The sequence below is a fragment of the Spermophilus citellus genome (genome assembly GCF_964194105.1).
Source record: "Spermophilus citellus genome assembly, chromosome: 10".
In the NCBI taxonomy this organism is placed as follows: Eukaryota; Metazoa; Chordata; class Mammalia; order Rodentia; family Sciuridae; genus Spermophilus; species Spermophilus citellus.
Window position 1 is genome coordinate 77,937,378 of NC_138197.1, and position 13,845 is coordinate 77,951,222.

The 13,845-nt window shown below is 55.5% G+C and overlaps 1 protein-coding gene across 2 annotated transcripts in view; it reads left to right on the forward strand.

The window, feature by feature from the left end:
• The window catches only part of LRP1 (LDL receptor related protein 1), an 80,770-nt gene extending 67,855 nt beyond the window's left edge, over positions 1–12,915 (forward strand). For both annotated transcript variants that reach the window (XM_081309660.1, XM_081309661.1), the window contains 27 exons: positions 225–318; positions 452–568; positions 785–904; positions 1,449–1,571; positions 1,718–1,843; positions 2,306–2,422; positions 3,118–3,224; positions 3,321–3,453; positions 4,284–4,403; positions 4,545–4,667; positions 4,931–5,071; positions 5,152–5,286; positions 5,363–5,482; positions 6,353–6,621; positions 7,231–7,409; positions 7,895–8,001; positions 8,254–8,370; positions 9,169–9,345; positions 9,498–9,638; positions 9,775–9,948; positions 10,199–10,360; positions 10,717–10,891; positions 11,051–11,152; positions 11,289–11,353; positions 11,442–11,532; positions 11,645–11,789; positions 11,970–12,915. In XM_081309660.1, coding sequence (XP_081165786.1) covers positions 225–318; positions 452–568; positions 785–904; positions 1,449–1,571; positions 1,718–1,843; positions 2,306–2,422; positions 3,118–3,224; positions 3,321–3,453; positions 4,284–4,403; positions 4,545–4,667; positions 4,931–5,071; positions 5,152–5,286; positions 5,363–5,482; positions 6,353–6,621; positions 7,231–7,409; positions 7,895–8,001; positions 8,254–8,370; positions 9,169–9,345; positions 9,498–9,638; positions 9,775–9,948; positions 10,199–10,360; positions 10,717–10,891; positions 11,051–11,152; positions 11,289–11,353; positions 11,442–11,532; positions 11,645–11,789; positions 11,970–12,110 — 3,621 coding nt within the window. In that variant the 3' untranslated portion in view covers positions 12,111–12,915. The remainder of the gene's footprint in view (positions 1–224; positions 319–451; positions 569–784; positions 905–1,448; positions 1,572–1,717; positions 1,844–2,305; positions 2,423–3,117; positions 3,225–3,320; positions 3,454–4,283; positions 4,404–4,544; positions 4,668–4,930; positions 5,072–5,151; positions 5,287–5,362; positions 5,483–6,352; positions 6,622–7,230; positions 7,410–7,894; positions 8,002–8,253; positions 8,371–9,168; positions 9,346–9,497; positions 9,639–9,774; positions 9,949–10,198; positions 10,361–10,716; positions 10,892–11,050; positions 11,153–11,288; positions 11,354–11,441; positions 11,533–11,644; positions 11,790–11,969) is intronic.
• The last annotated feature ends 930 nt before the right edge of the window (positions 12,916–13,845 follow it).

The window sequence follows — 13,845 nt, forward strand, 5'->3', positions numbered from 1 at the left end:
CCCTCACAAATCCCCCAAGCCCTGACCTCCACATACCTTCCCCCTAACAGACGCCCCCTTGCCCAGCCTTCCTGCACTCATCCCATCTCACCCTCTCATCCAGCTCTACCTCCTCCCAAACACCCTGACCCTGCCACTTCTTTGATGCATCTTAGCCTCTCAAAAGAAAAACTTCTGAGTTCCCCAGACCCCACCAACCCCTCTTGCCCCCACCTGCCCTCCAGTTTGTGTGCAAGAACGACAAGTGCATCCCCTTCTGGTGGAAGTGTGACACTGAGGACGACTGTGGGGACCACTCAGATGAGCCTCCAGACTGTCGTGAGTGCCCAGGGTGCAGATGGCAAGAGGGGCCTCACTGGCTATCAGAGAGGTGGAGGCTGCAGTGCTCAGGGAGGGTCCTGACCATGCCCACCCCCTGCTCTTCTGACGCCAAGCCTCACCTCCCTGGCAGCTGAGTTCAAGTGCCGCCCAGGACAGTTCCAGTGCTCGACAGGAATCTGCACAAACCCTGCCTTCATCTGTGATGGTGACAACGACTGCCAGGACAATAGTGATGAGGCCAATTGCGGTAAGTAGCTGCCCAGCCACCAGCTACCCTCCTTCCCCAGGATTTGAAGGTTTTAAGAGCAAGGCATATCCGGCCAATGGCAGCTTTCTATCCAGGCTGATTCCTGCTGCTCAAAGCCCCAGACCCATTCCTGCCCACTAAGGGAACCGGGCCCCCTCCCTGCCCCTGAGTCCTTGATCTGCCATTAGTTACCCTTTCCTCTTACTGCCTCCACAGACATCCACGTCTGCCTGCCCAGTCAGTTCAAGTGCACCAACACCAACCGCTGTATTCCTGGCATCTTCCGCTGCAATGGGCAGGACAACTGTGGGGACGGCGAGGATGAGAGGGACTGCCGTGAGTGCCTGAGGCCATAGGGGCCAGGGTGGGGAGCAAGCCACACACAGGGTGCGTGTTGATTCTCCACTACTTTTTTTTTTTTTTGGTACCAGGGATTGAACCCAGGGCTCTTAACCACTGAGCCACATCCCCAGCCCTTTTATATTTTATGGTCTCACTGACTTGTTTAGAGCCTCACTAAGTTGCTGAGGCTGGGTTTGAACTCTAGATCCTCCTGCCTTAGCCTCCTGAGCTGCTGGGATTACAGGTGTGTGCCACCGCACCAGGCCCCCCACTGCTTCTTCTAGAGGTGCTCCAGTTACTTTATTAGAGGGGCAACATCAATCATCCATGTAACCTGGTTTGCTCATAAAATCATCTTTCTTGGAGGTATTACAGATCCAGAAAAGAAAATGCATTAAAATTGGAAATAAACTGTTCCTTCCTCCCAAGATATTTCTGGCCAAACCAAGGCCAAGGCTTGGAAGAGGGAGAGGACAGTGACCTTGAGGGGGGAGCACACGACAAGGGGAAGATCCTCATTCTCTCATTCACCCCACAGCTGAGGTGACCTGTGCCCCCAACCAGTTCCAGTGCTCCATCACCAAGCGCTGTATCCCCCGTGTCTGGGTCTGCGACAGGGACAATGACTGTGTGGATGGCAGTGACGAGCCTGCCAATTGCAGTGAGTGACCTGGCACTCCTGGGGAGCCCACCATCCCCCACAGCGTCTGCTGCTGCCACCACCTCCACACGTGCACCCTTGTGCCCACTCCCACCCTGCCACATGCTTCTGGAAGGGCCTCACCCTCTTCCTGCCCTCCCTTGCAGCCCAAATGACCTGTGGAGTGGACGAGTTCCGCTGCAAGGACTCGGGCCGCTGTATCCCAGCACGCTGGAAGTGTGACGGAGAAGATGACTGTGGGGATGGCTCAGACGAGCCCAAGGAAGAGTGTGGTGAGCCCGGCCCCCACTCCAGAGGAAAGCAATCTGCAGGGTAGGGGTGGCATGGTGCCCACTGGCAGTCAGAGGTCTGGGCTGCATGCTGACCATGTCTCAGCATGGCCCCGCATCAGGCTTCCTGTGCCTGCTGTGGAATATTCTCAGCCAATGCCCACCACCTCCTAATCCCTTCTTCCATGCTCCCACCACACCTCATCAACACATACCTGTGCAGAATCTTCTCTGCACACACTAAGGAATGTGTTCATGTCCTCCCCAAAGCAGCTGTCTCCCCTCCATCCAACACACACAAACTCATGTCTTGTCTCCTAACCGCTTTATAAACTCCACGTCACACCACAGCCTGGGCTCCCCAGAGCTTAGCTTTCCTCAAACCACACCCACCTGTGATCATAATATCTACTTGCCACTCCATCCCTGACTGTCCCAATGTCCACCCTATCTCACTTTCCCTAGATGAGCGCACCTGTGAACCATACCAATTCCGCTGCAAGAACAACCGCTGCGTGCCAGGCCGCTGGCAGTGCGACTATGACAATGACTGTGGGGACAATTCAGATGAGGAGAGCTGCAGTATGTGCCACTTCCTGCTGCCCCCAGGCCACTGCTTGCCCCTCCCCAGGCCACTGCTCGCCCCTCCCCAGGCCTCTGCACCTCCTCAGCTCCCCTGCCCCTACTACCACCCGTCTGGGCTAGAACAAGGGGCCCCTTCCCGGGGCAGGGGTCAGAGTACCCTCGCGCCTCACCCCACCCCACTCCATGTCGTGTACTTGAGTTTGTGCCATTTCACCTCATCTCATGTTTCTCTCCATTTTCACACTGTCCTCTTGGGGTTGCAGAGGTAGGTGTCTCTGATGTGCCCCTGCTCCCACCATGTCCTGCCTCTGCCCCAGAGCCCACCCATCCCCTATGTGCCTCTGCCCATCATCCTTCATTGGCCCCTCCCCAGATTCAGTGCTCGTCTTAGTGGTCTTGTCCCTTCTCTACCCTCCCCACACAGAGCCTGCCCTGAGGGCAGGACCAAGGACCTAGTGCTCTCTCCCATGTGTCTGTCCCCACTGGATAAGCACTGTCCCCTGAGGGCAGTCAGTGGCTCTGTCCAGGATTGGTTGAGCATCTTGGTCATTACATCAGTCACCTGTGGCCTTTAAGGACACAGGGATAGGGTTTGTGCTCCAGAGTCTCACTTCCAAGGGCTTGGAGATGGCCGAAGGCTGAGTCCCTGTGCCCACCCTGCTGGGGTCTATCTCTCCCCTGTCCCTCCCCAGCCCCTCGGCCCTGCTCTGAGAGTGAGTTCTCCTGTGCCAATGGCCGCTGCATCGCTGGGCGCTGGAAGTGCGATGGGGACCATGACTGCGCGGACGGCTCAGATGAGGTGGGTGGGGAACCAGAAAGAAGGAGGCCTCAGAAGAGTCAGAGCAGGGCCCCATTGGTGCCAAACTGACCAGGCTGCTGGCTCCCATGCCCACAGAAAGATTGTACCCCCCGCTGTGACATGGACCAGTTCCAGTGCAAGAGTGGTCACTGTATCCCCCTGCGCTGGCGCTGTGACGCAGATGCTGACTGCATGGACGGCAGCGATGAGGAAGCCTGTGGCACTGGTGGTGAGCCCTCCAGCCTGTCTTCCCCTGGCCCTCCCACCATCCCCATCCCAGCGTGTGGCCAAGTTCTCTCATTCTTCCCCCTATTCATTATTCATGCAGTGATTATTTATTGACCGTCATAGGTGTTGGAGATACAGCACTAAACAAGACTCAGGGCTGCTGTGTGCATTTTTGTGCAGGTGGTTCTCTCCCCAGTGGCACCTAATTGGGGCCAGTTAGGCTGAAAGCCAGAAGTCTGTGGGTTGTGTCCCCATAACCCCAGCCACCAACACAAGTTCCTAACAGTCTGCTGCCTTGAGAAGCCAAGTCCTGGTCACTTTCCTTCCCTGGGACAATGAACCAGAACCTGCCCCTAGCAGATCTTCCTGGGCTCTACAGAAGAAGGGAATGGTGTAAAATCTGCCAGGAGAGAAAGTTGGGGGGCAGGGACCTCATCTTTGAGGGCAGACATCCTGGCTCTGCCCTGGTAGGCTGAAGACAGGGACTTGAACTTTTGTCTTCTACTCACTGTTGTGCCTCTGTGCCTGTCACAGAAAAACCCTAGGCTTGCCTGCCCTGCCACATCCACCAGAAAGAGTGCCCTCCAACCCCTCTGGACACTTCTTCAAAATGGCCTCTTCTCCCCTAAATATCATAGGAGGCACTTTTGCCCCTCTGCCCATCAGGTAGAAAATTAGGAGATATGGATCTAGTCCAGTTGTGCCACTGCTTTTCTGGTCACCCCTGTGGGCCTAGCCCCACCTGTTGAAGGAGGGATCTGGGCAAGATTCTGCCCGGGCAGCCTGCAGCCCCTGGCTCATTCCTCCCTTTTTGCTCCCTCTGGCTCCCAGTGCGGACCTGCCCTCTAGACGAGTTCCAGTGTAACAACACCTTGTGCAAGCCGCTGGCCTGGAAGTGCGATGGCGAGGATGACTGCGGGGACAACTCAGATGAGAACCCTGAGGAGTGTGGTGAGATTTGGGGCATGGCAGGGCAGGGATGGGCTTCAGGGGGAGGGTGGGGTTCCCAGGCTCCCAGGTTCCCTGGTGGCCTGTGGCGGCCATCTACCCCTGACCCCAAGACTGATTCTGGCTGTCTCCTGGCTGCTGCAGCCCGGTTCGTGTGCCCTCCCAACCGGCCCTTCCGCTGCAAGAACGACCGTGTCTGCCTATGGATCGGGCGCCAGTGTGATGGCACTGACAACTGTGGGGATGGGACTGATGAGGAGGACTGTGGTGAGCAGGGGGCCAGTGAGGGGGTCCTGGGGGAGCTGCAGTGGGGGAGGATCACTGCTGGGAGCCTGAGAGAAGCTCCTGGGGAGAAGAGGCTTCTGATGCCCTACATCTGCAGGAGGAGGCTGGGAATCTAATGATTAACCGGTTCCCCCTGCAAGTTTAACAGACAGCTGGGCTTGGGCCCTCTGGTATCTGCGGGGTCCCTGTGGGAGGAGGGGACAGTATGGAAAATACCCAGGGCCTGAAGCCCCTGTCCTTCCCAGAGCCTCCCACGGCACAGACCCCCCACTGCAAAGACAAGAAGGAGTTTTTGTGCCAGAACCAGCGCTGCCTCTCCTCCTCACTGCGCTGCAATATGTTCGATGACTGTGGAGATGGCTCTGACGAGGAGGACTGCAGCATAGGTAAGACCTGACCATGGGATGGTGGGGCTGGGCTTGGGAGGAGGGGCTCTGGGAAGGAATCCACTCTTGGTCTCCCACAGACCCCAAGCTGACCAGCTGCGCCACCAATGCCAGCATCTGTGGGGATGAGGCACGCTGCGTGCGTACTGAGAAAGCCGCCTACTGTGCCTGCCGCTCAGGCTTCCACACTGTGCCAGGCCAGCCCGGATGCCAGGGTAGGAAATCAGGGTTGTGGGAGAGAAGCCCCAACTGTTGGACTCCCCATGACCCTTCTGTGTATGTAACCTTCAGACATCAATGAGTGCCTGCGCTTTGGCACCTGCTCGCAACTCTGCAACAATACCAAGGGTGGCCACCTCTGCAGCTGTGCCCGAAACTTCATGAAGACACACAACACTTGCAAAGCAGAAGGTACAGAGCCAGGAGAGGACAGGAAGGATGGCTGGGGCCAGGTGCCACCATGATACAAAATAGTGCTAGCCTGGAATGGAACATTTCCCTCCACACCTTTGCCCAGGCATGGACCCCCAGATCCAAGCAAGATGCAGTATGCTGGGCACAGTGTGGCACAAGCAGACAGCATAGCCTCTGACTCTAAAGTTCAATGGGGAGAGCACTCCCATATAGCACACATGAAAGCTTCCTCTCTCACCACTCTCAGGATGAGAGCACACTCTGGCACACTTACACTGTCACATGTGCCCCCCCCCCACATATTCCCCATATGCTTTGATGCACACCTGCACTTCCATGTGCTTATATGCAAACACCTACACACATTCTTATGCATACACATACCCTACATGCGCATGAGCTTGTAGATACACAAAACCATGCACTCTTACACCTGTGTACACCCACACCCTTCTATGCCATGCACATAAACTCTCACATGCATGAGCACCCACAAGCCCTTGTCAGACAGCATGAGTCAGAGTGCTATGATGCCATCTAGAGGCCATGAGGGTGCAGAAGTTTTTGAGGCTGGAGGGGCAGGGACAGACTTCTGGAAGAGCAGGTCACAATAGATCATCTCAGAGAAGAGGGGATGTTCACAGGTTAGGCTGAAGCCCTAGGTCCCAGCACTGGGAGGATGAGCATCCTCTTCTGGCTGGAGCAGATGGTCGATTAGGAGTGAGGATATTGCTGCAGTGATAGGGGCTGAACTGGGGACCCCCTTCTCCTAGCACCGAACCCAGCACCCCACAGCCCAACCCCAAGCCCTGGCCTCCTTCTGCAGCATTTTACCCCCACCTGACATCCAACCTGTTGCCCTTCCAGGCTCTGAGTACCAGGTCCTGTACATTGCTGATGACAATGAGATCCGCAGCCTGTTCCCTGGGCACCCCCATTCCGCTTACGAGCAGGCCTTCCAAGGTGACGAGAGTGTCCGCATCGATGCCATGGATGTCCATGTCAAGGCCGGCCGTGTCTATTGGACCAACTGGCACACAGGCACCATCTCCTATCGAAGCCTGCCACCTGCTGCACCTCCTACCACTTCCAACCGACACCGAAGACAGATTGACCGGGGTGTCACCCACCTCAATGTGAGTGCCCAGCTTGATACAGATTGGGTGGAAGAGTTTAGTAGAGCAGACAGTTCAGAGAAGAATTTGAAAAGGACAGAAGGGGGCAAAGAATGAGATTAGAAGGAATGGGTGGTGAGGATTACATTCTAAGGCATGGACAGAGCAGTCAGAATTATCAGGGGTTGTCTGTGTCACGCGCAGCCCACGGCAGCAAGGCAGACTGACCCTCAGCATCAGAGCCCACGCTAATTCCTGATCATTACTGCCACCTGTGTCAGTCTTGGCCCATTTACTCTCTGGCCTCACTATTTTCAACAATAAAATGAGCTAATGATCCCTATCTGGGGCGGGGCGGGGCTCAGTGGTAGAGTGTGTTGAACAGACAAGAGACCCTGGATTTGATCCCCAGCACCAGTGATGATAATAACAATACCTATCTTGTAGTCTTTTTTTAGTAAGGATTAACTGGCAAAACATGTGAAAGCTCCAAGCCTGGCATCCCCTTAAAGTCTAGGACTGGTTGATGTGGGGCAATGTTTCACAGGGGCAGGATGGCAGACCCAGAGGTGGGGATCATGGGAAGGAAAAAAAAAAGTGGTGGCTCCTGAGCCCGAGACTCCTATTCAGATTTCAGGGCTGAAGATGCCAAGGGGCATCGCCATCGACTGGGTGGCTGGGAATGTGTACTGGACCGACTCTGGCCGAGACGTGATTGAGGTGGCACAAATGAAGGGCGAGAACCGCAAGACACTCATCTCGGGCATGATTGACGAGCCCCACGCCATTGTGGTGGACCCACTAAGGGGGTGGGCAAGGGTCCTAGGGGGGAGGCATCTGGGCTGGTGGTAGGAAGCCCCTGGGCTGGGGGCATGGGCCCAGCATCCACAAGCACACCCTTCCAGGGTCCTCCTCAGGTACTCCAGTCTTCCAAGCTACCCCAGGCCCTGGCCCTACCCAGTGCTGCCTTTGCTAGGGACCCCCAGCGGGGCCTGCTCAGTGCCCGACCTCCACTTGGCTGGCTTCAAAGGCAGCCAGGTTATGGATATCCCCTCTGCTTCAGGGACATCTCTTCCCACTTACACATCTCTGGCTCGGCACACTGTGGTTTTAGGGTAGAAGGTGTTCACCTGGTCAGAAGCTGTCTCCCGTTTTTCTCTGTGGGAGGAAGACAGTGCACCCTCCTCCTGAAACCTAGCAGTCCCTGTGCCAGACCAGGCACCCTCTGTCTCTCCTCATTTTGCCTCCCCTGACTCTCAGGTCAGACCCATTCTCACCCCTTCTCCCTCCCCAGCACCATGTACTGGTCAGACTGGGGGAACCACCCCAAGATTGAGACGGCAGCGATGGATGGGACCCTTCGGGAGACACTGGTGCAGGACAACATTCAGTGGCCCACAGGTCCATTGGGCAGGGGTGGGGCTGTGGGAAAGGCAGGCTCTCCAAGACTAGTGCTGCAAAGTCACAGAAAAGCTAATGAGGGGCAGGGCTGGGGCTGGAACCAGGCATAGGGCTTGTGGACGCTTTTCCTTGATAAGTGGTTGGGAGTGGTCATGTGAGAAGGGTGCACTGTCCTGGACACTGAGTCAAGTCTGTCTTCACCTCTGATGTGGCAGAGGCTGAGCCCTCACAGCACTCCCTGCCCTCCCCCAGGCCTGGCTGTAGATTATCACAATGAACGACTATACTGGGCAGATGCCAAGCTTTCAGTCATCGGCAGCATCCGGCTCAATGGCACAGACCCCATCGTGGCCGCTGACAGCAAGCGAGGTCAGAGCCCAGCAGAAGCCTTGGTCCTCAACCCTACCCTCAGGCCCCCAACCTCCCAACTGAACCCAAAAACCTCACTCCAGTGCTACCATCCTTCATCAGCCTGGCCCCCAGCAATCCTGTAGGCTGTGCCCACCTGACTCTGGCCCACCTGTCAATTCATTTACTCTACCACTAACTATCAAGTTGTGTAGAGGCAGTAGAAGTGGCAGTTGGAACTTAAAATGTGGGGAGAAGTAGTAGAAGTCAACCATGACCACAAAAGCCTTCTATCAGTAGTGGCCACAGAGGGGACACGTGGGAAATGCTGGGCACAGTGGCACACCCCTGTAATCCTAGCAGCTTGGGAGGCTGAGGCAGGAGGATCGGGAATTCAAAGCCAGCCTCAGCAATTTAGTGAGGCACTAAGCAACTCAGTGAGACCCATCTCTAAATAAAATACAAAAAATGGCTGGGGAGGGCTGGGGATGTGGCTCAAGCGGTAGCGCGCTCATCTGGCATGCGTGCGGCCTGGGGTTCGATTCTCAGCACCACATACCAACAAAGATGTTGTGTCCGTTGAAAACTAAAATAAATAAATAAATAAATATTAAAATTAAAAAAAAATGGCTGGGGATATGGCTCAGTGGTTAAATGCTGCCCCGCCAAAAGAAGAAGGGACAGGTGGGGGGAATGTTGATATTTTGGTCTGGATGTTTGGAGTTTGAGGTGCCTGGGAGCCATGGGGACTGGTATCCTGAAGGATGTGACTGCAACCCAAGATTCCTCTGATTTCACTTGATTTCACCTCCTCCCCAGGCCTAAGTCACCCCTTCAGTATTGATGTCTTTGAGGATTACATCTATGGCGTCACCTACATCAATAATCGTGTCTTCAAGATCCATAAGTTTGGACACAGCCCGTTGATCAACCTGACAGGTGGCCTGAGCCATGCCTCTGATGTGGTCCTGTACCATCAGCACAAGCAGCCTGAAGGTAAGGGAGAGGGAGAGCCTGGGGTCTGGAAGGGAAGGTCCAGGAGCACCAGGTCTCCAAGCCATGGACTCAGGTCTGAGAAGAAGGGAGCATTCTGGGTCCACAGGGCTTGGGAAAGGGTCCTGCTCAGCATCTGCCTCCCACACCTGTAGTGACCAACCCCTGTGACCGAAAGAAATGTGAGTGGCTCTGCCTACTGAGTCCCAGTGGGCCTGTCTGCACCTGTCCCAATGGGAAGCGGCTGGATAACGGCACCTGTGTGCCTGTACCCTCTCCAACACCCCCTCCAGATGGTACGTTCACACTTCTCCCCAGTGCCCCACCTGCGCCTCAGGACCCTCCTCCCTTAGGTCCTTGACCTCCCCTCACCTTTGTTGCCCACTCCTCTCCCCTTCCCTGGCTTCTCCCTCTGATGAGTCCCTCCTGCAGCTCCCCGACCTGGAACCTGCAACCTACAGTGCTTCAATGGGGGTAGCTGTTTCCTCAATGCACGGAGGCAGCCCAAGTGCCGCTGCCAGCCCCGCTACACAGGTGACAAGTGTGAGCTGGACCAATGCTGGGAGCACTGTCGCAACGGGGGCACCTGTGCTGCCTCCCCATCTGGTATGCCCACCCCCAGATCTGCTCCTTGTTTATCCCTGGCTCCCACCCCTCTGGTTCCACCTCAGGCAAATGCCCAACCCCTGCCTCCCTCGCCTGGCCTCAGTCTCACCTCCTACCTCCTCTCTACAGCTCCGGCATCCAGTCCCTCTGGTCTCTGCCTCCCACCCAGGTCCTCCAAGCCCTATACCTCTGTTATAGGACCAGGTGGTTCCTAAAGCCATCATTCCACTCATATATCCTCTCCCACCAGGCATGCCCACGTGCCGGTGCCCCACGGGCTTCACAGGCCCCAAATGCACCCAGCAGGTGTGTGCGGGCTACTGTGCCAACAACAGCACCTGCACTGTCAACCAGGGCAACCAGCCCCAGTGCCGATGCCTACCTGGCTTCCTGGGTGACCGCTGCCAGTACCGTGAGTGAGCCATCTCTGGGCCCCAGGGGAGGAAGGGGGGAGCCAGGACCCATGGAGGCAAGTTCGGAGGAGGGAGGCCATATACAGCTGAGCCAGGCCCAGGCTGCTTGTGCTACTCACAAAAGTGTTGGCACACCTCCCTGAGGCAGAAAGCCCCCTGGACATCAGGACTATGCAAGCAAGAGCACAGCCCTTCTAGCACGCCCTGGAGCTTGTGATACGGGAATAGTAGGAGACCCAGGAGGAAGTTGGAGTCATCCATGGGACCAGGGAGTCTTTTCAGGTGCCTAGCCACCCCTTTGGAGGGCCCCATGAGGGTGGGGCATAAGACACTTCCTCTCCACTCCCAACTATAGGGGAGTGCTCTGGCTACTGCGAGAACTTTGGTACATGTCAGATGGCTGCAGATGGCTCCCGGCAATGTCGCTGCACTGTCTACTTTGAGGGCCCAAGGTGTGAGGTGAACAAGTGCAGCCGCTGTCTCCAAGGAGCCTGTGTGGTCAACAAGCAGACTGGGGATGTCACCTGCAAGTGAGTGGGCTCCTGCCTCCACAGTTCTGCCCTGTTCCAGCCATATGCCCTCCATCCTACTGTTGCCACATTCCTGCACCCCCAACCCTGTCCTGGGGCTTCCTTAGCATCACACACTCCTTGACCAGCCCCAGCCCCAGCTCTGACTCCTTCCCACAGCTGCACTGATGGCCGGGTGGCCCCCAGCTGTCTGACCTGCGTTGGCCACTGCAGCAATGGCGGTTCCTGTACCATGAATAGAAAGATGATGCCTGAGTGCCAGTGAGTTGAGCTTGAGTCTTACCCAGACATACATTATCCCTCCGTTCCTCAAATCTGAGCGGGAGGACCATGCAATTTCCCTGGCGGCGGCAGCTGTGGAGGTCTTGCCTGTTCAGCTCTGCCCTCCTACCTGCAGGTGCCCGCCCCACATGACAGGACCCCGGTGTGAGGAGCAGGTCGTCAGCCAACAGCAGCCTGGACGTAAGTGGCAGGGGGTGTGACAGGCAAGGCTGCTGGGACCTGCAGCAGTCTGGGCCTCCTGACTCATTCTCTCATGACCTCCCTTCAGATATGGCCTCTATCCTGATCCCTCTGCTGTTGCTGCTACTGCTGCTTCTGGTGGCTGGAGTGGTATTCTGGTATAAGCGGCGAGTCCGAGGGTGAGCCACCAGGAGTCTAGAAAGTTCTGGACATTATTTTGATACCCAGTGTGACCCCCCATACACACCCCCACCAGAATCTCTGCTTCCTTAGACTCATGCCTCTCCCCAGGGCTAAGGGCTTCCAGCACCAGCGGATGACGAACGGAGCCATGAACGTGGAGATTGGGAACCCTACATACAAGATGTACGAAGGAGGAGAACCTGATGATGTTGGTGGCCTGCTGGATGCTGACTTTGCCCTGGACCCTGACAAGGTGGGCTGGAGGAGAGATTGGGAGGGCTTCCAGGGTAGGGCTAAGAGGCTATGGGTAAGAGGCTATGGGTAGGGTGATTTAGAGTGTCAGGTTGGATGATGGGTCAGAGGTGGGGTGTGGGGTACCTGGGCCACAGAGCCCAGCCCCTGAGCCTCACCTGAACCCTCTGTTGCTTTACAGCCCACCAACTTCACCAACCCCGTGTATGCTACACTCTACATGGGGGGCCACGGCAGCCGTCACTCCCTGGCCAGCACGGACGAGAAGCGAGAACTCCTGGGCCGTGGCCCTGAGGACGAGATAGGGGACCCCTTGGCATAGAACCCTGCTCCATTGGACTTCCCCCAGAGAGCCCCTGCCAGAGAAGTCCTTCATTGAGCCCCCTCCCCAGCTAGCCCTTCCCCGGCCCTGCCGGATGTATAAATGTAAAAATGAAGGAATTACTTTTTATATGTGAGTGAGCAAGCGAGCACAGTATTATCTCTTTCCATTCTCCTCCTTCCTGCCTGCTCCTCAGTACCCCCCATGCTACCTTGTGGGGGCAGGGAGGGCTCTGGGGACTCCTGCAAGTATGAGGGAGCCCACCTCCTACTTTCCCACCAAAATGTACCCCCCTGGGAGAGCTTGTGGTGCAGCCCCCCACTACACACTTTGTCAAGGTCCTACTCTTTCCCCCTCCAGTTCTCCCTTCCCCAAGTCCCTGGGGGCTAATTCCGGGGAGGTAGAGTTCTCTGCTGCCCCTGTCTGGAAGATTTGTCTCTGGCTGAGGTAGGAAGGGAAGAATGGAGTTTTTTAGTTCTTGGGGAAGGATGCCCCAAGACCTGGCCCCTACTCTTACGGGCACCTCAGAGATGACCATGCTCAATAACCTCCCAGACAGGCCCCCACTCTAGTGCCCTCACAATGGCTCCCAGGGCTGGAAACCTTCATTGGTAACAGACCCCCAACCTCCCTTCCCCTGGGGATGAGGAAATGGGGCACACCAAGGAAGGGCAAGTGGGCAGCCCCGTTTTGGGGACATGAACGTTTTACGTTTTAATAATTTTTGCTGAATTCCTTTACAACTAAATAACACAGATATTGTTATAAATAAAATTGTAAAAAAAAAAGAAAAGAAAAGAAAAGAGAGAGAGAGAAAGAGAAGCTGCTTGTGTCTGCCTGCGAATGTGATTATGGGCTGGGCTGCGCTTTTGGGCTTCAGCCACCAGAGGGAGCCAAGATCTTACTGAAGGCAGGCTTGAGTGTCCTGCTCTCAGTTCCCTTCTCCTGGAGCCCCTTCCTTCTCCATCTTGAGATAGCAGGGAAAGGGGGTGGTACTGGACTTGGCAGGAAGGACCTTTTTCTCCTGGATATGTGACTTTGAGCCAGTGACTTCACTGCTCTGAATCTTGTGTGCCCTCTGGCTCTAGGACACTAACTCTGCATTACCACTTCCTTTGGATACCACCACCCCTCCTGCCCCATATTATCAACCACAGTAAAAAATCCCACCGGAAGAAATGAATACATTGGGTTGTGAAGGCTTTCTAGGCCTTCAAGATGGTCCTCTGTGGCGTTCTCTGCCCACATTTGCTCTCGAAGTATTGACATCTGACTTCATAGAGACTGATCAGATGCCAAGAGTAGAACCCTGGATTTAAGTGGGAAGGACTGAAGGAGAGCTGGACACACCAGTTTGCCAGGCCCATCATCCTTCAACAGATCCAGCTCACCAACCATTTCAGACATTCTAGAAATTGACAGAGACAATTTAAGTTGTCCTTTCTCAAAGAGGGGAGCCTCTTGGAGAAGGTTACACAGCTTCACACACCCCAGGACTGAGAGAGGATTAGAGCCCCACTCCCCAACAACAGCAAGTATGACCTCAGAAGAGTGGCTGCAAATGCCTGATGATCTCTTTTTTTTTTTAAGCAGAAAAAAAAACTTTATTTATATCAAATTAAAAAGTATGAATCAATCTTCAAGCAAGATAATGCTGATGATCTCTTATCCAGCTTCCAAAGGGAGAATATTGCCTTTCATTCCCTTACTGGTTCAACTTCTCCAGGATATGCCT